The sequence below is a fragment of the Manacus vitellinus genome, unplaced genomic scaffold (assembly GCF_001715985.3).
Source record: "Manacus vitellinus isolate BGI_N305 unplaced genomic scaffold, ASM171598v3 scaffold_4_pilon, whole genome shotgun sequence".
NCBI lineage: Eukaryota > Metazoa > Chordata > Aves > Passeriformes > Pipridae > Manacus > Manacus vitellinus.
Window position 1 is genome coordinate 4,230,966 of NW_021940604.1, and position 26,236 is coordinate 4,257,201.

The following is a 26,236-nucleotide window of genomic DNA, read 5'->3' on the forward strand; positions in this document are numbered from 1 at the left end:
TATATTATCTGAAATATATTTAAGAGGAAAATAGTTAAAACTCAGTTCTACAGAATTTATCACATGAATACAAAATCTTATATTTTGTTGATCCCCATACATTCTCCATTAATTCTGTCTCTTTGTCATTAAATATCTTGGCTATTTTCTTTTGCAGGGGTGCTACTATTGCTGTATGTTAATAGCAGCAGTACCTATAATTCCATCCGGGAATTAACACTGCATTATATTAAACCTGTCCAAACAAGTAGCTCAAAGGTTGTTTGTGTTCCAGGGAATTCATATTTTAGAATGGGGTGTGGAAAGGAAAAAAAATTACAGTTATGCTGTCGGGCCCAGCTAGTTCCTCTAACCAGCTGAGGAAAAATGGCAAATACTTAACAATCCCCACACCCTAAATTAATATCCTAATGAATTGGTGTTTATTAAAAGCCTCTTGAAACATTTCTTTCTTATTGAAAATTCCTACCAAATACAAGTGCTTTTGGACGTTTAAGGAAAGTCTTCAACATAGAAAATTCTAAAAGGAAAGAGAAAGGAATTTTCATCTCTCTATCTCTGGGTTGAAAAAGTTTGAGAGAAGGAGGTGATTTGGTATTGTTCTGAGTCAGTTTGCTCTGGCCGAGGAAATGACGAGAAGGAAACTACTTCCCCATCTCAGGAACCATGTGGTGTTCCAAGATAAGGCAAGCACTTACTAATTCGAGTCCACAAGCAGGAAATGTGATACATCCATTTCCTTTCAGGCAAACAACACTGTTCCGTGGCAGCACAAAAGCTTTACTTCTAGTGCAAAATCTCAAACCTTCAGAAAACTGTTGCTCCTCTGTGGACATACCATTCTATATTTGCTATTTGGATGTTATGGATAGAAACAACACAAACCCTCCAAATGATAGCACATTGCCATCAAAATTTTGGGGTAAGGATTTTTTTTCTAGAATATTGTTAAAGTACATATTGATATTTTTTGGTGATTACCTTAAAAATACCTCTAGATACCTTCAAGCCTCATATTAGATGTAAAAATAATGAATAGATTTTGTATGTCTTGCAGTGAAAAGATTGTTTTTCAAATGTTTCTTCGACAAAGTTTTATCATGTCTTTAAACTAATCAAGACAGCAGGAGGTGCCAGGGCAGAATTGATTGTTTCATAAAGTTCATTACTGAAGTCAGTTGAAAAGGTGTCTATTGACTTCAGTATGTTTCAGATCCGGTTGACATTCTCAACCGCTTAATGGATGTACCTACACAGCAGACATGATCTGTTTCATCTTCTAATGAAAAAGAGATAACAAAAACTAAACATGTTGCAACCTTTGGAATAAAGCGTTATTCCTCCAAAATAAAAAGTTATTTGTAGTTTGTTGTGGTGCCTCACGATAGGGTTTTCCTTATTTTTTCCTCAGTGTATATTTTGATTATTATCTCTTACGACTGTTTTCTTTCATCCAAATCTGGGAATGGTTCATTAACTGAACTATATAGTGTGAGGTGGAAGTATATGTTATATCGACATTCATTCAAGGTAATTAGATTAATTGATTTGATCCTAAAGGATTCTCTGCATCTGCTCTGGAAAATCTTTCCCTCCAAAAAGCTCTATTGCTCGCTATGTTTGACATTAACATGTATTAACCATTAGCATTAGAGTGAATCATATGATCTGGTTTTGTCTATTATATTATTGCTACTGGCGATGATCCCTCCAAGAATCTGAACACTATTTAAAACCAAAAATAATATGCATTATCAAAATAGGACTTTGGTTGCATAGAAGTGCCCCAGGAAAAGATTGGGAAAAAATTCAAGAGGATGGAAAGAGGTTTTTTTTTTCTTAGCATAAGGAACAAGAATCTGCTGAATGCCATCTATGCTTCCTGCAGTGACACATGTATTTTCCTGCTGAGAGACCATGAGTAACTCACTTAATTTTTGTGTCTTGGGCTAAAGATTAGGGCAATGATACTTGACATCTTTGATAAATACTTACAGATTAACCGAAGAAAAATTGCAGTTATTACTGTTTCAGAACCTCTTATTGTCTAGAGGTTGTCTGCTGGACTCTGAAGAACAACTATCAATTTTGTAAAGTGAAGACAGATGTAATTCTAAAATGGCTCTTTCAGAACAAAAATTTGCTGCATTTCACAACACCGAGCAGGACACACAGGAGCTGTCTTATTGCTGAAAGGGCCAGCAGCTCCTTTCATTATCATTGCCCATCTGGCTCGCCAGGGATTGACATTGTACCCAGCCCTGATCACATCATTTTTGCTTTGACAGTAGCTGAACCTCAGAGCTTGGATTTTTGTGAGGAGCTTGCATGATCCTTTGAAGGGAAGATGCCTCTTAGATTTTTCTTATTTTGCTGATAGATTTTAGAAGAGTGAATAGTGTTTCCTCTTCCTTTCCTGTAGGTATATGGTATATGGTAGACTAGGAAGGGTCACTGTATAGCCTCTGTCAGAGGACAATGGAGACAAAAGCTCACTGTGTGAAGACTTCACTTAAAATTATAGAAGTGTATTTTCTGACATCCTGGAAATACATGAATTAAGTTAAAATAAAACTACACATAATAGATATAAATAAAATTTGGCTCTTTATTAAATGAGAATGCAGTACTTGAAACACTGATTTTTTAGGACTTGGCTTACAGGCTATTTTCTAAGACACCCACCATGTAGTGCTGTGAGTGTTAGTACCTTACCAAGATGCAGATATGTGACCTCTCAGCATCTTCCATGGACTCAGCCAAAGCGTAAACTCCAACATGTGTGCAAAAGTTTGATGCGAGGGATTTGTAAGAAAAAATATCAGTGCTGTAAAAACAGAAAAAGCAACTATTCATAATGACATTTAATCTCTTACAGTTTTATAAATCATCTATTGTCCAACAGCTAATTCCCTGTGCTGCAGAATAAACAGGCATCCTGTTTTCTAAAACTGTCTAATTTCCAGTGGTATCTTCACACAATAGCATCTTAAAAGTGACTAAGAATTTTAGAACAATGAACAAACTAAACTGTCCTCTGCTTATTTATGTGTTACCACACATAAATCTTTTTACAATTGTTCCAGGCTAGTGGAAGTGTACGTGAATAAAGCTATGTAGATAAAACCGAGATATAAACACCTCTATATAAGTCATTTTGTGTGAGTTGTCTAAGTAATATAGACCCTCTTTCTATACTCATGCAGAGACCTTAACAAATAATAATATTAAAAAATAATTAGTACGGGGTTTTTTGCAAGCTCTGTATGCAATCAGTGACAGAGTGGAGAGCTGTAGATCTTGCAGGAATTCTTCTTTGAATTCATACATCACCATCATCAATCTTTAGTATTTTTGACATGCTAAATTATGCAGCGAAGGAAAACAGAAGAAGCAAAAGAATAGTTTTCCTGGCCTATAATTAATTCTGCTTGGAAAAAAAATTAAAAAAGAATATTAAACTCCTTTTCTGGTTTAAATTCATGAGTTTTATGATAGAAGTCCTGGCCCTGTCAGCAAATATCCTCTGTGTAACATGTCATAAGCACAAAATCGGAATCCTGATTCTCATTTTGCTAGAGCTGTTCCCTACTACAGATGTTGTGTGAAATCTTTGTAGATATACATGCCTGTTTCTGCTAAGTTGTCTGAGCTACTGCAAGGTTGCAGTTCATTTCTTTCAGGTGTCAGCTTTTGTGAAGCTATGTAACTGCTGGTCACTCTCCTTTCAGTATGTACTTCCATAGTATGGTACTTTGGGAGATGTAGGAAGAGAAGCACTTAAAGCCAGTCTCTTCTGAACTTCATCGCTGTTGATATCACGTGGAACTGTAGACAGAGAGTCTGGATTATAATTTTTATTGCTAGCTTCCAAACAAGGTTTAACAATAACTGAATGAGAAATTAAGATTTGATACCCATTCATCAACTAATAATCTCACTTTTTACTGTTTTAATATAGTCTTTATTGAGTTCTCCTTGATTTATAAGGTAACAGTAGGAGCAAAGATGTTTCCATTTAAACCAGGAGTGCATTTCTTGTAGTTCCTAAAAGCATTTTCAGTTGCACACAAGTGAATACAGTAAATGTCTTCAAGACAATCCTGTCTCTTCAGTGTAAACAGCAATATAATTTTAGATCAGGAAATTCATATTAAATGGTAAATTTGATCAATATGAAAGCAGCAGAGAGAAAAAGTGTAAGCAGATTTTAATCAACACAAATTTAGATCCCCAGATACCACCTAAGGAGTCTTTCTGCTGTGCCTTTTGCAATCAGATATGTCTGTCTCATACTGGCCTCATTAGCCACCAGCGTGCTTGTAACAAATGCGGATAGAGCCTTCCTAGATCTTTGTTAAGCCCAGCCATGAGATCCCCAGACTATCCTTCAGCCTAGTTTTACTCAAGTGCCTATTTAAAAATGCAATATTAGAATTTAATACCTTAAAAACATTGAGAACAATTTTTCTTTTCTTGCATCAGAATCCAGGGTGTTATTTGTTTGGTGTGCAGAAATAATGCCATATATCAGCTGGCTTCCAGCATTTTAAGATTGCAAACTGGCTGGCACATACTATAAGCATTATCACTTGAATTTATAAGCTACAAAGGCACCCATGTTTTAAATATGTCAAATTTTGCCTTGTCCCTTTTCTCCTCATTAAAATGTGTCTGTTTGTTTGAAAGAAGTCAGACTGCATAGTCTGCTGGAAATGATAGTCATTATGGATGAGCATATTCTAATGTCTGATGTGTTTAGCAATAATCATGGTTAAGGACTTTGTGTCATTCTCTATATGGACTGGAATAATACTAGTGAACGGCAGCACTGATTCAAACAGTAACACAGCTGTGAGACACTGNCCCAGACTATCCTTCAGCCTAGTTTTACTCAAGTGCCTATTTAAAAATGCAATATTAGAATTTAATACCTTAAAAACATTGAGAACAATTTTTTTTTTCTTGAATCAGAATCCAGGGTGTTATTTGTTTGGTGTGCAGAAATAATGCCATATATCAGTTGGCTTCCAGCACTTTAAGATTGCAAACTGGTTGGCACATACTATAAGCATTATCATTTGAATTTATAAGCTACAAAGGCACCCATGTTTTTAAATATGTCAGATTTTGCCTTGTCCCTCCCTCAACACACTGGTTTTCTCCTCATTAAAATGTGTCTGTTTGAAAGAAGTCAGACTGCATAGTCTGCTGGAAATGATAGTCATTATGGATAAGCATATTCTAATGTCTGATGTTGTGTTTAGCATGTTACTGGTGTAGCAATAATCATGGTTAAGAACTTTGTGTCATTCTTTATATGAACTGGAATAATACTTGTGAACAGCAGCACTGATTCAACCAGTAACACAGCTGTGAGACACTGCAAAGCCCAACCTAGACAGCCATAGGACCAGATTTATCTTCTGGGATCTTTCATGGGTGGTGGTCATGGAAGAGTAGAAGCACAAGCAACAGATCCAGTCTGGTTCTTTGCAGGTGACAAAAGCAGCATTTGTGCTGGCCTGTGTGGTGACCAGGTTAAGCATGTTGGCTTACACTCTGATGTCTGTGTCAGCACATATCCATCATACCCACTGCATGGTCTGTCCTCATTCCCTTTGCTTCTGTTCATACGCTTTGTACCCTTACCATTCAAACTTTAGCAGCAATAAATAAAGACTCTAGGAGCTGCCTCAGCTGTCCTGCTGGAAATGAGGACACAGAAAGACTACAGTTTGGAGCCAGCTGTGGAGCACTTGACAGCAGATGTGGCAGTGGTAGTTTCTACCAGGCCACTTCTCCTTGTAGAAGTTTGATGACTGGAAAAGACCAGTGTCTTCATACCTGAGTTCCCCAGAGGGCCTTTACCTTGTTAGACCTGGCATTGCTAATAGCTCAGAGGACTTCATTAAGCTGAAGGTGCAATTCCTTTGCTGGCAGAAAGGAGGAAGTGAAGGTGTGACATTAAACAGTTATAGATGCTTTACACCACTGGAGATTTTTTCTTAGTAGAGAAAACCTTCAGGGTTGAAGTGGAAAAAAAGAGAGAGGAAAACACAACAAAATTAGAGTTTTGGATTGAGGTGATCTATCAACCCCATGGATCTATTTTCTGAATTGCTATTTTTCTTCTCTTCCATTACATTTTCTCCCTTTTCAAATTTTCACTCTGGTGTGCGTTTACTTCCTGGTGTTTTAATTCATGACAATGAGACAAAAAATAGAGTAAGGTGATTGCAGACACTGCATCAACTGGACTTTTTACTTGCAGCTGGCCATTTTATTGTAAATTCTCTGTTATCTGGAAAACCCCAGTGATTTTAAAAGTGAAATACTTGGCAGCATATCACACATCATAAGGAGTTTATAGCACAAGGAATAAATGTCTTTGCCTTTCTGCAGAGTCTTTAGGTTATATCACTGATGCCTGCAAAAGTTTGGAAATGGTATGTGAACAAGTGAGCTTCTTGCTTTTGAAATTGTTCTGCTAGAGTCCGACAACTTCAGACTTTACAAGCTCCTGTTGTTGGAAGCAGCCCCAGTGGGAGAGCAGAGAGGGGGAAGAGGCAAAATTCTTTCTTCCGACCTCATAATGCAGTACTGTCCTGGTGTTTTAGAGAATAATTCCTTCCAGTCCTTATCCAAAATAATGGGATACTCCAAAATAATAGGTATTCTTCAGAAAACAGAGGCCTAAAATGATGATAGAGCCTTTTAGAATGCAAATATGAGTATTGCCATAACAGAAAACACCACACTGTATTTTTTATGACTAAGTAAGCAGTTCTCCATTCATACAGACTACTGGGGATAATTAGTGAATATTGCATTTCAGTGATAACTGACATTTCCAATTTTTAATTTCTTTAACCTAATTGCCTTTTAGCATTTAGTTAAAACATTATACAAACCACAGATAAAATTACCCACTAAAAATAAAAACTAAAAGCAAGTCAAATTCATCAATATGTGGTGAATGAGAGGGAAAGGAGCAGAATGGTCTAAGAAAATGTTATCAGAGGAAGGAATGATCCATATTGATTTGGTGAAGTCAAACATATCTGAAAGAATGTATCTGAGTTCTTTGGTCAGGAGCCTGTACTAAGACCTTTCCCGTGTCACAGATGGCCATATATATATGTAAAATGCAGTCTTCACACTGAATCTGCAGCTCCCCATCGGGCATACACTGACAATATTTACGGCAACAACTTTCCTGATCACATTTCCCAGAGTGCTTTATCATGCAGTACCTTACAAGGCTGCTTAACAATTGAATTTCAGAGTCTGGCTTCTTTCTCATCAGGGACAGATCCACAGCTAAAGACTTACTTGCAACTCAGAGGTTTACCTCGTGGTCTATGATACTAAATGCCTCAAATCATTGAGCAGACATTGAGCAGTCCCCATCATAATGGAGTTCATAAGAGAGCCAATTGTGTGTGAACAAACCTTGCTTCCAACTCCTCACTTATCTTTTCCAAGTGACTACGTGGCTCATACTTCCAGATTTGTTATTATAAATTTTCTAGAGTCCTGCTAGTTCTTTATTGCTTACCTAATCTTCCATCCTCTGACTAATATTTTCTCCTTTACTCATTCACGCTGGAGCCTTTAAAAAAGGCAAAATTTGTATATCACCAGAGCTACCTTTCCATACCCTTAAGACTTCTAATAAGAAACAGCAGCTTGTCTTTCATTCCTATTTCACAGCCAGGTATATCTACTCATGGAAGAAAAAAACCTTGTTTTGAAATGTGTATGATACAAATGCCCTCACTGATTTTTTCTAGTACCTGTCAGTGGCATATGAACTTGGGAAACCCCATATAAAAGTAACCTAACATATAAAAGAATATATAGGAAGGAGAGATGCATTTCCTAGTTTAGTCAGACAGCTCTCAGAATTCACACCATGAAATGGCCAGGAAAAATGGTTGAAAAATATAGCCTTAGAGTCTTTTCCCTTGGTCCTTAGACCAGAAGATATTGATCAAAGCAACTAATTAGAGCATTCGTCCTCTAAAATATGTGCAAAATGCTGTCTGTACTAGAAAATCCAATTTGTCTGAATGGTGTGAGTGCACATTATATGGCATGGTGCAGAAAGAAGTAGAGAACTCCTAAGCCTCTTTGTGTCAGTCTGGTACGGACAGACTTGGGGCTGCAGATTTCCCCAATTCTGTCAAATAACATATTTGCAAGCATACCTGGCTTAGTGGATGTGTAGCCATATTGACTACAGGCAATGGCAAAATAAAGCCTCCTCACACTCCTGTAAGAAACCTGCTAACAATGTGCACAATTTTGTCAACTTCAGAATGCGTTCAGACTCCTGAGGCAGGGTTTCTAACATGGAGTAAAACACCTTGAGTTTTCCCAAATTCACTGAGAAACTAGAATTGTCTTATTTTCCCATGGTCAACTTGAACTTAGAGCCAGCTGGATTCCCTCAAAAATGTTTGTGGATATTAGCATACTAGAAGGCAGATTTTTAGCTGTGTTTCCGGAAGAGAAGTTAGACAGTTCCTCCGCATTTCAGGTCCCTATTTGAAAACCAGAGTGAACTTCCCTGTGCTGTTTCATAGGAATGTTCTCAAGAGAAAGATGATGAGGCAAAATGTGACATGCAATCAGATAGCAAGATATTTCTGGCTTTGCAAATACTTCCTGTAAACACATTGAGTTTTTCAAATATATCTGTCTGAGAAGCAGATGTACAACACGGATATAAAATATGATACATTTAAACAACACTGTGAGAGACAATGAGATCTTTATGGTGATGTTACATCCTTGAAATGTTTCCCTTCTTATTACCAGCTTTAAATCTAGTGTACCTACATGTTCTCCCTCTTGCTCCTCAATGAAATATTACATAATAGTGAAACCATATTTCCATATTACTTAACAAAATACTTAACCTGAGTAACCTTGTTCATATGGATGACTAATAATTGCAATGTATCCTCAGGACTATGAAAATTCTGTACAGCTCAGCAGAGTTTTTAGAACAGGGGCCAGTTTTGTTACAAATACTACACATTGAGACCTCAGACAGATCCTGAGAACACAGTACACAGGCAAAACCAAATAGTGTCCACATCAGTAAAACTCAGCTTCACCTATATAAGAAGTGAGACAGACTTTTTTCTTCTTCACATATTAGAGAGGGCTGTAGGATTGTGCATCCTCACAGGCCCAGCAGCATCAGAGTAATTTTGCTGCATGGTTTCCAGAGTAATAGAGATTTCCTCTAACTAATGGCAATTGCTTTTTTTTCCACTTCAGGTGGAGACATAAAAAATGTCATATATAATATAAAAAACTAAGTTACTTCTCAAGTGAACAAGTAGACAGAAGCTGAGGCAAGTGAGACCCACATATGTCACCTTTCCTCTGCCCGAACTTGTTAAGATCTCTGCAAGGAAGACATAACTGTCCTATCTACCAGATCAAGGTCACCAAAAGATCTTCCACTTTCCACTTGCCTTGCACTGACTTGGGAAGTGTCACAAGGCAGCAGCAGAACAGCCTGGGCCAGTGACTCAAACAGGACACAGCTGTCATACAAGTAGTTGTAATAGAGAGAGCAATGGCAACAAGAGTGTAGGTTTAACTGAAGGAAGATAAAAGATAGCGTGTGATGGTCAGGCATTAGTAATGACAGCAAATGTGTTTGAACATCAGCCCTTCAGTGGGACTGATCTTCTCCCTCTCACAGCTTCGGAAGAATCAGAACCATGTTTCTGTTCCCCCTCAGCTGTGTTTGAGAAGAGCTGATTTGTATGCAGCTCTTCAGCTGGACTTCTTATGCACGTCACAGTACTGTTTGCTTAAGCTGTTTGCTGGAGCTGTTTGCTGTGTCCCTGTGCTTGATTACCTTCTGGTATCGCTACAGAGAGCCCAAAGCAGCCAGGCAAGAGATGCTCACTGCATGTTCTAGTGCTACTTATGCTGGTGCCAAAATATTGTAGGAAGCCAGCACTTCCTCAGTGGTCCATCAAGGACAGGAGTCAAGGTCATGTGTCAAATCCAAACATACTCTGCCCATGCTAATTTCTTCAGGAGACAGAATGGTGCCTTAGCCTTACACCATGTTTTATTTTTCAGCTAGATTTTGCAGATACCATTTTGTATCAACTACTAGACTACCATTATTTAGTATAAATCCTACATAAAAATTTATCAGATAAATCATATACTGTCTTCTGAAGGGCCAGAATTATCAAAATATCCCAAATATAATATGACTATGCTTATTTTTCTATCAGTTAAGTAAAAGATTTGATGAGCACATTAAAGTTTTCACTTCCATTACTGAAGCAGAGAGGATTATGTCAATAGTCAGACCCTACATTTAGGAAGTTAATATGTAAATACATTCCAAGATCTTATTGCAGGCCTGTCAGAGAGATGAAAGTGATATTAATGACGAACTTTTTTTCATTGCCTTTATTCTGGTAAGCCAAAAGAAAAGAGTATTACTGTGGTTGGATGAAAGCAACAAACTATGTCATGAAGAGATCAGTCTTATTTTTCCACTCTGCCTATTCAGAGCATGATTTCTTCCTTGTATATAAGTTATTCTTTTAAAGTGAGTCTCTCATCCTCAGGCTGTGTTTTGTTGCATCCTAATTAACACTTTCCCGCTTTCCCCACCCCCCCTAGACAACCATTGATTGTCAAATACTTCACCATCTTTTGCAGGAAGGACACAAATCTGAGTTAGTACAAGGAAGAGGCAAAGTTTCTTCAGAGTATTAGTTAAATATAAATCAACTATACAGCATACACACATTTTAACAATTACTACTACTGCAGTGACTGATTATATGGTGCTGCTTGTTGTCACATGAGCTACCAGAAGCATCGTTCTTTATCTACCAAATACAGAAATCCGGTCCTTAGGAAACAAAGTATATTTCTTCTTCCAAGCACCACACCAGTGAATGTGTTGGCATGTGAAAGTGTCACATAGTAAAAGCATCTTCGTGCTGTGCTTTGTCCCCAAGACCAAAGCCCTGTAGCTGCAGGCTCAACTGCTGGAGCCTAACAGCGTTCATATTCACACCTGCTAGTCTCAACATATTGTGGGTGCAATGGTTCTGACTTAGTTCTTCTTGTAGACCTTGTTGAAGAAGAATGCTACATATTTACACACAATGTCCCATTTTACCATTGTAATTTGTTTATCCAGAAGTTAAATGAGTTTGTAATAATTGTTAAAATCTTAGTGAGCCAAATGAGTGCCTGGGAGTGATACCATCTCCCTTATACAGAAGATGGAATGAGATGTCCAAAATCAAAAAAGAAGAGCACGAAGTCAAATCGAGACTCAAGACTGAACAATTTTTATTAGTAAGATTATCTTCATTTCATAACCCTATCCTTTTTCCTGGGGAAAAAAATTAAAAAGAAAATCAGAAGAAAATACTATCAATAACAGTTATTACAGACAATGTAATTTTCCCCTGCTTTTCAAGGTAGAAACTTCACTTCCTATAGAAGCTTTAACCACATTTACTTATTCATATTTTGAAACCTATTGTATTGTACTCAAGTTTACACCAAGCAGTCCTAAATAAAATAATTTATTCCCTTCTACTTGAAGAGTTAGAAAAGAGACTAATGTGAACTTGATTTTCATATGTTGAAATTTAGACAATAGTAATTTAAGATCTATCTCTTAAATTACCCCAACCAAAAGTCCATCAACAATACAAAAATATACAACATTGTAATAAAATAACATCTAGGAAATTTTCAGCAAAATAAATGGGAGAGAAAAAAATAGTCAGTTCAGTGTAATGCGTAAACTCCTCTGGGCTCTAACAAATGTTTGCTGAGGAAAACAACCATGGTAATTTCTGCTTTTCACCAGAGGGCTCTGCCTTGTCTCTCTGGCATCTTATATGCATAGGACAATTAATTGTTTTAGACATTTGAATTCACAATCCAGCATCTTAACACATACGTTTGACATGTTTGACCATTTAACTGACATCTGTTAATTTTAAACCTTTCACTTTTAAAAAACTGTGTTATATTGATACCATCTCTCTGTCATCCAGGGTAATGGAAGAATGAATCAACCAAGCAGACATGTGGCTTCTGTGGAAAGTGCATGACTTATGCAGGCAGAGTATAAATAAAGAAGGAAGCCATTGATGGCTCTGTTACTTGAGAATTGTAGGAATCTCTGGGCAAGCAGGACCTGGTCCAGCCTGGTGCAAATATAGCCTCTCTGACAACACTGGCTCATGTGGGAAAAGCATCAATAGCCCACTTCATACTGAGTCTCCAGCCTGGATCATCTGTCCCGTGTCAACAAGAGTTGACTAATACCCCAGATCAGTGATTATCTCACTTAGAAATTATACTAGCATTTATCAGCTCATGGTTGCACAGATTCTTATGACTACTACTTAATTGGGTCTCCTAAACCACACCAAAATAGATATTAATAGACGTATTTGGTACAAGAGAAATCTGAACATCAAACTGATTGATCATCACCCAGGAAGTACTGGGACAATGAAAGATAAATTTCTGAACTTTAGGTAACTAATTGAATAGTACAGTACTACCACATATGAGCATACTTCTGTATTCTCAAAATACTCACTACTATACCCATTCCCAGAGGAAGACAAGTATAACAGATTTTTTTTGCATTACTAGATGTAGCTCAGATATTACTGCAGTGACAAAAACACAGATCACTCTTCCTGCTCCTTGAATACTTGTTTATGGGATACTTTAGAACAGTTTTCAGCAAAGTTCACAAACAACTTTTCTTTCCATTCTCCAACTTCGTACAGCTTTTTAAATTTCCACCTGAAGATGTGTCTGGGTCAGGCACAGACAACAGAATTACTGTGGAGGGACTGAGGATGATTTCAATATATTCCTTACCCCACAGTCTTCCTTGTAACCTCAAATCCTTGTGCTTTTTTCTAACCCTGGATGACTTCTGTTTTCTTAAATGTATCATATGTACTTTGGTATTTCTTCCTTAATTTTAGGAATTTTAGGAAATCCTGCTTAATTTTAAGATTTCACTCCAGTCACTCATGCTCTGTTCATCCATGAAATTATTTATTCTCAGGTGTAAAATATTTTTATCAATAAAGTAATAACTACAATGTCATATTGCACTGTGGTAAATTGTGATTTAGCGTTTGATTTACGTTCATGCAGAGGCCATATAGCTTAGTTCTGAGTTTGTGAGGTAGGTAAGAATGCCTTGCCAGAGGATATTTTGCTGCACTTGGGGAAAAGATCAGAATTCTTTTATTACGCTTATAATGCATTAGGATTCATAATGAAACAATATGGTAACAGAGTTTCTTTCTTTGTCTGCCTCAAGAAATCTTTGCTTTTTGCCATATAGTTTTGCCAAAGGTATTAAATTAAACATGCTGACATGTCTATCTTAGATTTTTCCTTCTGGTTGTTACAATTACTCTTTATTTATCATTCCACTAAAAACCAACTACCAGTAATATCAAGGAAACATCATTAACTCTGAGTTGATTTTTGGGATATTGAGATGGTATATTCCAGTCTTCTGGTTTTTTATCACAATGAATTATGGTATTAGTAAACAAAGCAAATGTACTCTGCTGCAGGGAGATCATTCTGGACATTGCTGTGGATGGCAGAAAATATGACTTTAAAAACAGACTTAGCCTCGTGCTCCTTCATGAGCACAGAAAGCCACAAACTACTACTTTCTGCCACTTTGCAGAAAGCCTCAAAACTACAAGCTTTACTTCTCTAAGCTTCTGAACACTTCTTCTGTGCCTCAGTCTACCTTACTTTCAAAGCCTCAGCAAAATGCTAGTCTTAAGTGTTTATGGCAATCCACTTCAGAATTTTTCTTATTTTTGAGGCACTATGAACGTCTCTGCAATCTTACATTGGAATGTTTCTTGCTAGCTTTTTCTGACACCCTATTTTACTAGAATGAAGGTGGTTTCTACATTGTTTAGATTTCCAGCATCAATTTCCAGCAGAGGGCAATCTTGTTCCTAGGTAGGTTGCTTGTTTGTGACATTAACCCTCTAATTAACAGCCGGCCCCTCCGCATTTAAAACATGCAGTTAATCCAAAAGCATGGACTGTATTTTTTTTTAACTCGTCATTTCATTAATAATCTTTCAAATTTTTCAGATTTGAAGCCTATTAGCTTACCCAATCAATGAAAGTATTAGAAACTGCACAAAATGACGTTAGTATGGACCTTGAGCTGTCATCTGTTCTACCTTCTTTTTTCAAGACAGGATTGACTATATTTCAACTCTTGACTGATGTTGCTTTCTGAAATCTTTTATGGGGGTAGATGCATTACATACCTGGACTATCTATTCTAGTTCTTACCCATCCTTATATATAAAAACTTATTTTTTTAAATTTTCTTTACTCTGTTTTAAACCCAGTACTTATTTTATTATCTGCTTTGGACACAAAACCCAACAGTTTAAGTATTAGCTGAAGTGGGAGAATTGCTCTCTGTTGCTGCAGAAAAGAATCTTGCAGTAGCACGGGCTGAATAAAACATCCCTTTAGCAAGCTGTGTCTGAATGCAGAGCTCTAATATTTCTGGCAGCATAACTGTCTCACTTATTTTGTTTATTAGTTCTCATGTCCTGCACAGTCTGCTTTTCTTTCAGCTATTTTTCCCCAACAGACTCTGTTTTCCAGATGCCCCCATCCCCACTGGTTCATTTTCTGGACATCACAACTTCCTGAACCACCTTGTGCAGTAGCCTGTCACTCTAAGTTGTCTCTCAAAAGTCATGTGTGAAGTTTCTTGAACTTTTGTCATGACTAACATCACAGCTGGTTGATATTATGCAGCAACTGATTCACCCACCAAACTGAATCATGGACTGCCTACAAATGATTAATGAAAGGCTGTTTTTCTAACACAATTAGTGACAATTGGGAAGATAGTAATGTCAACGCTTTTCATATAGCAAGAAATTGCTTTTTTGAACTCAGCATGACAACATTAGTTGGCTACTCATACTAGCCCCAACTTTAAACCATTTTTTTGGAGTTCGTAGAAATGGCATAAAATTTCAAGTAGTTCAAATCACTTCAAACCTTCTGTGGTGGGGAAAAGTGGTGTCTCTTTCGGGTAGGGTATATTTCCTTTCCAAACTTGCTGCCTGGGATGCATGAGGAGCAATAGCAGCAGCCTGTAAAGCTTAGAGATGTGCATTTACTATTTTTGGAGAATACATTCAGTGCAGGTAGCTCGGTGCGCAGTTGCAGAGCGAGCTGGATGTTGAGCTCTGGGGGGCAGGAGCCTGAGCCCAAGGCGAGAGGCCGTGAAATGCCGACTCTTTGCATAACAAAGAACCTGGGCCCATGTGGCCCAGACAGGTGACAGGACACCCAGAGACACAGCAGGAGGCGACGACCCCCAGACTTTCCTGCCCTGAGACTGTAAGGGTATAAAAGCCTAGGGGTTCCTTTGTTTAGGGTCCCTCTTGGAGACACACAGCTCGAGCTGTTATTTTGTTATTTCGTTATTTTATTATTTAGTTATTGTGCCATGATTAAATTATTTTAAGGATCTAGATGTCTGAGACTCTTCTATGGGAAAGCAGGTGTCGAGCCGGTAAGGAAATTGTGTGTGGAGGGTGTGTAGCTGCAAAAGGGGCCTCGGTCCCAGCTCAGGTGGTACAAGTGTGAATGCCAGAATGGCTACTGCATGGTCAGACAGGGAAGTTTCCTTAACACTGTAGCCGTTAGGAAGATGCTACGAGTTTGTTGAAACTTTGATGGACCCTGGCTGTTCCTATCTTATTTTGCACAAAACAGACTGTGTTATTAACATCCCCTGATGTCTTACCTGAACCTCACTTGAAACCTGAGACACTGAGATTCCTGTAAAGTAGTGTCTGAACAGTTATTACTATCAGGTTAGTAGCTTTGTCATTTGTAAATGCAGTTCGTGCTTTGATACACTAGCTGGTGCTCTACGCTAAGTTGTGCAGTGTTCAGGTATGAATTTCCATACTTGTTTGTATGGGTTTTATACCTGCTTTTGTCATTGAACTTTCATGTTTGGAAAAATTCATTTTGGGAAAAAGCAGCTGAGATGATTTTTTCATGTTTGAGATGAAACCCTCTACTAGTTGTCAAGGCTTTTCAGCTTTGGGTCAAGGCAACATGAAGGCATGTGTGCAAATGTGCGTGCATGTAGGGAGAGAAATGCTTACTAATTTAAGTTTTGAGTCACTGGCATATGACATCACACAAAAGAAAGAGAGCTCACAAAAAAACGTAAGAAGGAAAGAAATAAAATGGAAATAAATTTACAATTCTAAAATTTTGATTGAAAATATAAAAATTGCTCTTTTCCACTATATATCATGGTGATATGTTCTGATACTTCACATTGCTAACACAGATGGAATCAGTGAGCTTGTATGTTCTACATAGAAGCTTGCTGGAGTCCCCATGGAATAAAGTTTTCATGTCAGATACACAATGTCTCGTTCTAGTTTTGGGCTGGTGGAAAAAAAGAAAAGTAGGAAAATTACTTTCAGATGTTCAAGTAAATGAACAGAACCTTGCCATAATGTAATATGACTAAAACATCTCTATAGCGAGCTGTGTTAGAGTGCTTAACAATGCCATTCTTGACTGACAAGCTACCTTATCACTTCTAATAATTTTAAAATAAAACTACTGTGGTTTTAGGAATGCCGCTCCCCAGTTTAATGTCCCACTCCTGCCGGAGACTCTCCCAAATCAGATGCTGCTTCCTTGCTCCCCCTCCTTTTCTTTCTCCTTCCTGCTCCAGGGATGGAGCTGAGAATTGGAGGCACAAAACCCGTAAGAATTATGGGTTGAGATAAGAACAATTTACTGGAAACAGCAATGAGATAAGAGAACGAAGAGTAACAGTGAGAGTCCTTTCCTTCCAGTACACCCGCTCCCCAGCAATTTTGTAATGGTATAGAATAACAACCTAGACACAACCACATGGCTCCAGGCTCCACCCCCCTCACAGCTACTGCAGAAAAAGTAGCTCTGTTCTGAATGAAACCAGGACAACTAGTTAATTATTTTCTTTGAATAAAACAATAACAACAAAACCTTGCATCTCCAAAATATAAAGAAGATTGCAATATTTGAAAGTCAAGTGCTAGAAATCAAATCAGATGTGTCGGTATCATATCGCCCTATGGGTGTTTTCTGACATCTTGTGCTTAGCAATGGCATGAGCAGAATGGATGCTTGGAAAGCTGATTGGTTCTTTATTAGCTTTATTAGCTAATATGGGCAAAATTGCTGTTCAAATTTGTCATATGTGCACAGCCTGACAAAAAATGCTTTTCCATTTTCCTTTCCTTTGCATTCGGTACTTTGTCCTCTGTTTCTCTGCCCCACCCTGGTTGTTTTTCTGAGATGCTCTCATTGAAGCTGCTACTTACATTGTTTTGAAAGGTGGTACTATCCCTTCATATACTTGGCCAGCTGTAAAGTTTTCAAATGTATATATTTGTAAGCATGGGAGAAGGAAGACCCTACGCCCACTTTAACTTTACAGCTTGGGAAACTTATCATAAAGGGATAGGAAACAGGCAAGTCAAAAGGATTTCCTGAGTTCAAGGAATAAAATGCTATTCCAGTTCATTGTAGCCAGAGCTGAGGGCAAGAGGAGATTCCTTAGGAAAATGAATCCCCAGTGCAAATGTGTTTTGAAATCAAAGCGGTGGCTTGCTATCTGATGTGGTTCATACACCTGAAAGGAAAATGAAACTCTCACAGAAGTAAGAGATTGACGTAGTATGTCTGCAAGCAACCTGAAACCCTACATGATAGAAGCAAGATACTCCATCACAAAAAGCAAATAAAGATTTTGGGTATTTCAGGAACTGAAAGTCTAGGTAGGGACTGTGTTGCTGTATTTTGGTGAGGTATACCCCAAAGTGAGGAATAATATAACATAACTTCTGAGAAGACTTAAATATTAGTATGGGCCCTCTTCAGATGGTCTTGCTTCAGATGTCCAGGCTAGATGGGAAGAACTTGCTTCATGCCAAGTGCTGGGAAAAACATCTTATCAGGCAGTCTATCATCTTTACTAAATGTCTACTACATGTCTAAATTCCTCCTGTGTGGGTTCTATAGAGTATTAAGTACTTGCTAGAGGTTATTAATTCGATAGCATACAAGCTATCACTTCAAACATATAGTTCATGGAAAGTTATGAAATCTTTAAAGAAAGCTGCAACAACCAAGGAAAAGCTTTGTACAAACCTGTAGCACTGCATTTGTTTAACGCTGCATGCAAAAATGAGAGAGGAGGGAACAGAGAGTCTCTAGAAGGAATTGCCTAATATGGATAGATATTGGGCTGACAAACTTGCTGACTTGATGTTCTGGGGGTAACATTCAGATGTTATTGGTGTTACTGTGGGTTCTGAATTTCAACTTTTTTTGCACAGTCACATTAGGAGCACTGTAAACAGAAAGGTAAGGTAGCTAAGGTATCCAGTTTCTTTCTTTCCTTATCCTTTCACTTCTGGCTTTGTACCCAAATTTGATAAAAGCCTTTGTCCTTCACCTCAGCTGATGTTAGAGGTGAGAGTGGAGAATTGACTGAGGTAGAGTACCAAATCTTTTCAGTTATGACATAATCAAATAAAGCAGGCAGTGTGAGTAGCCTGAGAAACATACAGATCAAAACATATTTAGAAGACTAGCACCCGGGTAGTTTTGGTATTGACAGCATCCCTACCTTATCCCCAAATCTTTTTTTTTATTCTTTTCCTTAAAAGCAGAGCACAGAATGACATGCAGAGCTCCCAGGAAACTGTAAGATATTAATGGCCTCTTGGGGGACACTACGTGTCAGTATCATGCTGACTCTCCTGAAAGGCTGGTTCTGCTCCGGCACTGCCCAGATTAAGAAAGAGAAAAACAACTCAGGGCTCCCGTCAAAATCCCAGGTGCAGCAAGTCCCACTCTGCATTTGATCTTTTTCTCTGTTTGATAGTATTTTCTCCAATGTACCTCAGGGCTGTGATTGCTGGACATTTTAAAGAGTAAATCAATGGGCATAGATTTACACCTCTTCAATTCAAGTTTTTAGAACTGAACTACATTTCAGTAAAATTCATCCTCTACAGGGAGTGAGCAAAGAGCAAGTTTGGCCTATTAGTGTGACCCATGGTTCCAATTGAAGTCAGTGAAATTTTGGAAAGAGAAAAAAATTAAATGTCTGTAACCACTTGATCTAGTGATATTTCTATAATAAGAATCAAAAGGATTAAATGTAGGTCCAAATGGAAAAGCAAGCATTTGGTGTCCTATATGGCAACCACAATAGTCAGTGTAAACTCAGCTGAGTTTCACGAGGAAATAATTTTATCCTCTATTTTGACATTCATATATAGAGATAGAAAAATAAAAGAACTAGAGAAGTAAAAGAAAATGAAGCCATTATCCAAAGGGATAATTGTCTGTGCTGTACCTTCAGCACAGGAGAACAGCACGTGGGCAGGACTGAAGAGCTGCACTCAATACATTTGTCAATTCCCTCATCTGCTTTTAACAGTGTGAAACTCTGGTTTGATTGTGCAGGTGGTGAAAATTATGGCTAGAGGGATGCAGGGACAAATCCTCACCATGGTGCATGGCAACCCCAGAACCAGGTACACTTTTGTGGCTTGCTGTGCTTCTGCTTCTGCTTGAGGCTGCTGAGCCCTGTGGAAATCCCCTTCACCAGCTGAGAGTCCAAAGAGTTGCAGGGATATCGGTGGCAACACAGAGACCTGTGTCTGGGGGATTCCTTGGCAGCCCTGAATGTAATAACCTAACTAGCATTCGAGCTGAAGTGCAAAAGAAATCAGCACAAGAAAGGATTAGTTCTTGCTCCACTTTCCCATAGCCACACAGGGGGAGCAGTAGGGGTGCTCAGACTGCAGCTCTAGTGCACGGGAAACATTGTCTTCAGGAATCCTGGGATTTATTCAGCTAGAGGTCACCAAGTCCTGGCTCTCCCTTCTCACCTTTGGGAATATGAGTAGGAACTTGCAGTAACAGAATGTATTAAATCCATTAAAATGTCATAATAAGCTATTCCTGACCAAAAGGGGCACAGTAAGTCCTGCTGTGTCTCTTAAGACATTTTATAAAGGGCAGAATCACATTGAGTTTGGGAGAGGAAGGCTACTCATGGTGATGGAGCTCTGATCTGCAGCCAAGAGTTGCATTGCAGGAGGCTGCCTGTGGGTTCTTGCAAAAAGCAGACGGGGCAATGACCCTTTGCCTTTAGTGTGCCCAGTAAAGAGTTTCATAGTTATAAATTTGAGGGCTTAAAGCAAAATTGTATTTTTGGATCAAGTTTGATCCATGTCTGAATGAAAGCACAACAAAGTGTTCTTGAGAGGGAGAAGTTCTCTGCAACAATATCCAATGTGTTATCCTTGCCAGTATTTATTTGAAAAGGATAATGGTTATAAGCCTACCTGAAAGAAGAGTTTACAAACAAGGAACAGTAGGATTGTATAGCCTTCCAAGTATGAATCACATCACTAGCAATTTTTCACTGAAGGAAGAAAAGTAAGAAGGTAGATAAGGAAGATGGTAATGACTACTTCTTAAAGTACAGTTAGCCAATAATCATTTACATCTCCCCTGTTGGAAGCAAAGGAAATATTTCTTTCCCTGCTCCTGCAGTGCCATACCCTAAGTTTAAGGCTAACTTAAACAAAGGAATATGTTCCCAGGTGCCAGTACTGGGGTGCCTCTGTCTGCAAGTCAGTCCTGCTGGCCCTGCCTGGCACCTGTCCTTCTCTCTGCAGTGTGCTGACTGCTCTTCATAGACATCCCTCAGGCCACTAACTCTCTTCACCTCTTCAGCATCTGCTTTAGCCACGTCCCACAACTCAGATTCACTGTCATTATTTTCAGTATTGGGAATGACTATTTGCACATTATTATAAATTCAAGGGAAACTTTAACAGCTGCTACCTTGCAAGGAAATTCTGAGCCTAGTCTCATCTTGCCTTGTTTGGGCTCTAATGCCTGCATTCCAGTCCTGGAGTTACTACCTTCTCCTATGGTGATCAGCCAGGCACAGTGTCATCTGGCCTGTGCTTGGATATGCCGAAGGAGTTACTCACCTTTCTCTATCCAATGAATATATTTTCCTTTTTAATAGAAGTGCTTCACAAACATGATAGTACAGCATGGACAGAACAAACATGTTTCAAGTTGTCCCATGAATCATTTTTTGCTTATTCCATCTTTGTTCCACCAGTTGTCAACTCAGTGTTCCTTCTTGTTTGAGCCCTTCTTGAATTTTAAGGGGATCTATAAAGGTTTTGCATTCATTCTAGGCCTTATCCAGGATTACAAATATATCTCTGAACTTTTTAGACTAGCAATAGAACTGGTGTTCAGTTGCAAACTAAGTGAAGTTTTCTGAAGTAACTGTCTTCTTCTTAGAAAAATACAAGGAAAAATCAAATTCCTCCATCCTGGGAAACCACATGGGAGAGAAAAAAATCCTAGCCATGGGGGTTTTATTGTTGCTGTTGTTTTCAGATCCCTTAATCCTTGAAAACCTTTCTAAAAGAGCTAGAAATTTACTTTTCTGAATGGTAGATTAATACATCTTTAAACTGGGCATTGCGGGTAGGAAATATTCAAGAGACTTAGTATTACAAATGGTTATCTCTGACCATAATAATTTAGGATATAATAATTTACATTAATTATTATGAGGACTTAAACTATTCGTTACTCAGCAGTAAAAGACTAGGAAGTGTTCTCATTTTGTAATAAATACAGGGCTTACTCCACTAAGAACATGGCAGAAGGCACATCACTGTTTTAATAGGTGAATTTGTGAACATGTATACATAGAACATAAACATCTATAAACAGAAGGACAAGTCTGCATAAATCCACACCTCCTATTGCCCATAGAAGCAAATACTTGGCAGTTTTATAACACACTTTGGAGCTGGTGGGTGGCTGATTCTGGGAAAGGCTAAAGACTTTCCTTTCCTTGGTACAGAAACTGATATTAAATGTAGTGTTATTTTATGGGTGTTGTTGAATTATGCAAATGAAACAAGCAAGCAAACAAACCAAAAACCACACACACAAAACCCCAAAAAACACCAAAATAGTGTATAGTAAGAGCACTCTGAACTGCTGTGTTTGTGTTGTGAGGTTCATGCATTACATACAGAGGTCTAAGGGCTTGTTCATCTTTTAAGGAGGCTGTCATTTTCCATTCATTTTCTTGCAGGAATATCCTTCAGAGTTTACGAAGTAACTTTGATGTTCATTTTTGCTGTATTTCAGATGAGATAGTAATAGCCTTCACAGTGTCCATGGTGATTGGACTGGTGATTGGAGGGATCATCTGGGCATTGTTCACTTGCTTGTCCCGTCGCAGAGCTAGCGCCCACATTTCCCAGGGGAGCCCCTCAGCTTTCAGCCGTCGGTCCAGACCCTCCTCCCATGGCCACACTACCGGCAGGACTGGATTTTACCGCAATAGCAGCTGTGAACGTCGGAGCAACCTGAGCCTGGCCAGTCTCACCTTCCAGCGGCAAGCCTCCTTGGAGCAGGCCAACTCTTTTCCCAGGAAGTCGAGCTTTCGTGCGTCCACCTTCCACCCTTTTCTGCAGTGTCCTCCTCTCCCTGTGGAGACGAACAGTCAGCTGATCACCCTCACTCCCACAAATACCACCACAACACTTGTGGGAAGCACCACAAACAGCTTAAGTCGACCTGAATTCCACTGGTCTAACAACAGCCTCCGCATCTGCCACTCCACACAAACCCCACCTCCTGCCTATGAAACCATCATAAAAGCTTTCCCAGAATCCTGAGCTACGTCCATGTTGCAAACACACCCGTGCATTTTAGGAGGAACCTCAATTATCTCAAGAATTTTTTGTGCATGATGAAGATCTCTGAGAAGTCTCCAGCTGCAGTTGCAGATGGGACGGACCTGTCAAGAGGGGGGTAGCAGTGATTTCTTGGAGCACAACATCCCACTGTCTGAGAGACCACTTGTCTTTGCACTGCTGGCTTTAATTTACTGCTCTGCTGTACGCTTGCATATTTATAGTGTTGTATCTTTAATTGCAGCCATTGTCTCTTTATTTTAGAGGGGAAAATGCTGCTGCATAAAAGCTAGATCATTTCTTGAAGAAACAGATAATGTTAGGGATTACTGATACACAGTATATCAGTGCAAATTTCACTATTCCTTTTTTTTTTTAAGAAGTTCTAGTTTCATGTTTTCCCAAGGATGTTACATTTTCAGAGAACACTGCCCGTTACCCACCTTCTTCCTATAACCCCAGAAAAGCTTCTGTCTGAGGAACCTTAGATCCTGACTGGGATTATAGGTATCCTGTTCTGCTGATTCTAAGTGAGCTGAAAAGACTCCATGTTAGAACTGCTTCTGTAAAATTCCCCACAGTGCGGGAAAAATTAGTGAAGTATATGAAGCTTCACATAGAAAGAAGTTTTGAACAACATATTAAATGCATGATAACAAAGAATTTTCTACCTGCAGCCAGCAGAACAGGTAGTCCCATTTTAATACCTAATGAGGCTGTATGGGCAGAACTGCTCATGTTTCATTTTTCTAGTTCTGGTTATCCAGATAAGCGGCATGAATGACAACTATTTTTTAATTAAGTTTCCTGACTTGCTATGGGATTACTCATTTCCTTATTTCAAATTGTTTTTCTCAAATTGTACCAATGTTTAATTGTTTCTGGCAAATTATTCACTGAAATCTTGTCTTTCACTAAAGCAAGATTTCAGACATCTGTGGTTGAATACTGGGATTATATAATGAATTGGAATATGAAGATAAAGATGAGGTATTTAGTTGAGGGTTGCATATATTCTTGACTTTTATATGTGTATCATGTCAAGCTAACCCCTGGCTTAGTAGAGACTAATTGCATTGATGTGACAGAACATTCAGGATTTGAAAATTGCACAGAAAAATGGGACCTGAAGTAGGTCTTATTGTATCAGTTTCCTGTTAAATATTTCATGTTCAAATAAAGAGTAAAGAATTTCCGCAAGTAGAGGAACAGTCCTACTTGTCACTTACAGATAAGCCAGTTGTTTCTAAAAGGCCTGGGCAACTACCATCCACAGGACTTCTGATTCTGAGGGGGCTCTTGTAGAAAGAACAAGTTCTCATCTGTCTTCTGGGAGGGACAAAGATTCATCAGCTTTTAAGAATGGGCAAAATGCATTAAATCTTACTTTTCAGGCTTTTGGAGACTGGCAGTGTGTATCCCTTTGCTGAGCTCAGCATCCCTAAGGAAGCACTGGAATCGATTTCTGAAACGCAGTATTCCAGCCCAATATCGAATCATTTGCAAATAATGCTAGAAACATTGAGCTTACAAGCAATATTTACCATAAAAAATATTCTTCATTGTAAAGGCAAATTATTTTGCATGTATTTACTGACTAGCTTTCATTGTTTTATTTTTAGAGTGCAACATTTTCCCTTCTGGAGAGATATATGTCATTGCTAGAGGAAGAATTATTTACAGAGTTTACAGAGCATTTCACTGCAGACACTGTGGGTTCTAGCACACCAAGGACTTACTGATCAGACTGTAAAACTGCATTCGGCTGACGAGAGGCTACAGACTGAAAATAATAGTCCTCTAGAGAAAAAAGATTGTGTTACTTCATTCTTTTTTTTTTCATTTAGAGGTTTTCTGAGTCTCGTGAACTTCATTGCATGCACAAGTGTGTTCATGGTGTCCTTGATACAGAATAGGTGATGCTGCCTATTCTGACCTGCCTATGAAAAGCAGAATTCCAGCCTGCTCCCTTTGCTTATTGGGTTTGATGGACTATGGAAGATACAACTTGGCCTACCAGGTGTGTACTGGGTGTGTACCCAGCTGGCCAAAACTGCTTGTTCCTTGAGAGTGAAATAATTTTAGATGAGTAAATTCTTACTTCTGAATTGTAAGTGCACATTTCATTACAGTAGAACTTTCCACAGCATATTATTACTCGTATTACACTGTATTTAGTAAACAATGTAGAAAGGGAAGCTTAAATGTACTGTATTTCTTTTCCTCCTGAAATCTGTACCCAATATCAAAGCATTTTTGTGCTCCCTGAATTAGGGAGTTTAAAAACACAGATTCTTTGGTGCATAATCAGTCTGATTGTCAGATGCCTAAAACTTGTTTTCACAACATCTGAAATGAATGTTTTACAAGCATTCTGGAAGCTCCAGAATGTGAAATAAAGTTAGATGCTATAACCACAAGCTCATGTTTTTTTCTTAAATATGTTGACTTGCATAAAATATCCTTTAAAGGGGAGAGTATTATTTTTAATTATGCCAGCTGATACAGTTAGAAGTGTGAATGAGGACTTGGCCCTTCCTCTGTTTCTGTGGGGAAACACTCCAAAACTGAAGATGTTATTTGAAGTCAGATTTGGAATTTGCCATATGAGAACACCTTCAAAGGATTACAAGTGAGAATGTCTCTCACAAATAAAGGTGCTTACAGGTATTAAATCCACTGGTTTATAAGTACTTAGGTTTCAATTCGCTGAGTGCTTGAGCAAATGCTTGCTTTAAGTGAAAGGGCAATCACTATAAGGTTCATGCTCAAATAGACTTATGCACATTTTATTGCATAGGACCAACGCACACTACACAGGATCAACCCCCAAATCAAACTGCAGGACTCAGTAATCATTGGGTGTTTGATATGCAAAAAGATTATACTTGCTTAATGAAATCATCTTTTATTTAAATTTAAAATCCTGGAAAGAAGAGCTGAATTTAAAAAAAATGTATTACTGCAGATTTCAAGATGTCTAAGCATTCACAAGCATGAATTAAACTTCATAATAACTTTGCATGTAATACATTTTCACAGTGAGAAGAAGTGATAAAAATGGTGCTCCCAGAATCACACAGAGACTGATAGGCAGTGCTTTGGTCAACATCCACATATCCTGACCCCTTGTCCTGAGTACACAATGCTACTCCTTCTCTCCATTATCCTATTGTTGTCCTATTATATCACAATTGTCCTATTGTACCACTATCCCTTTATTGTCCAGGTCCACAAAAACAGTCACTCCAGTTATGGGTTCATATAGGAAGTGAAACTTGACAGATCTTTGTCTGAGAATAGTTATGTTGTATCATTTTTACAAAAGTAGC

At 38.4% G+C, this 26,236-nt stretch overlaps 1 protein-coding gene across 1 annotated transcript; it reads left to right on the top strand.

Moving 5' to 3' along the window:
- Positions 1–752: 752 nt before the first annotated feature.
- MYCT1 (MYC target 1) lies at positions 753–25,320 on the top strand. Its single transcript, XM_008929484.4, has 2 exons — positions 753–922; positions 22,354–25,320. Exons 1-2 carry the CDS (start codon positions 865–867, stop codon positions 22,884–22,886), a joined length of 591 nt encoding a protein of 196 aa, XP_008927732.1. The 5' UTR covers positions 753–864; the 3' UTR covers positions 22,887–25,320.
- The last annotated feature ends 916 nt before the right edge of the window (positions 25,321–26,236 follow it).

Coding starts and splice junctions, on each gene's coding strand:
- MYCT1 (XM_008929484.4), top strand. CDS start 865: ATGGATAGAAACAACACAAACCCTCCAAATGATAGCACATTGCCATCA. Junction 923..22,353: donor ATTGCCATCAAAATTTTGGG/GTAAGGATTTTT, acceptor GCTGTATTTCAG/ATGAGATAGTAATAGCCTTC.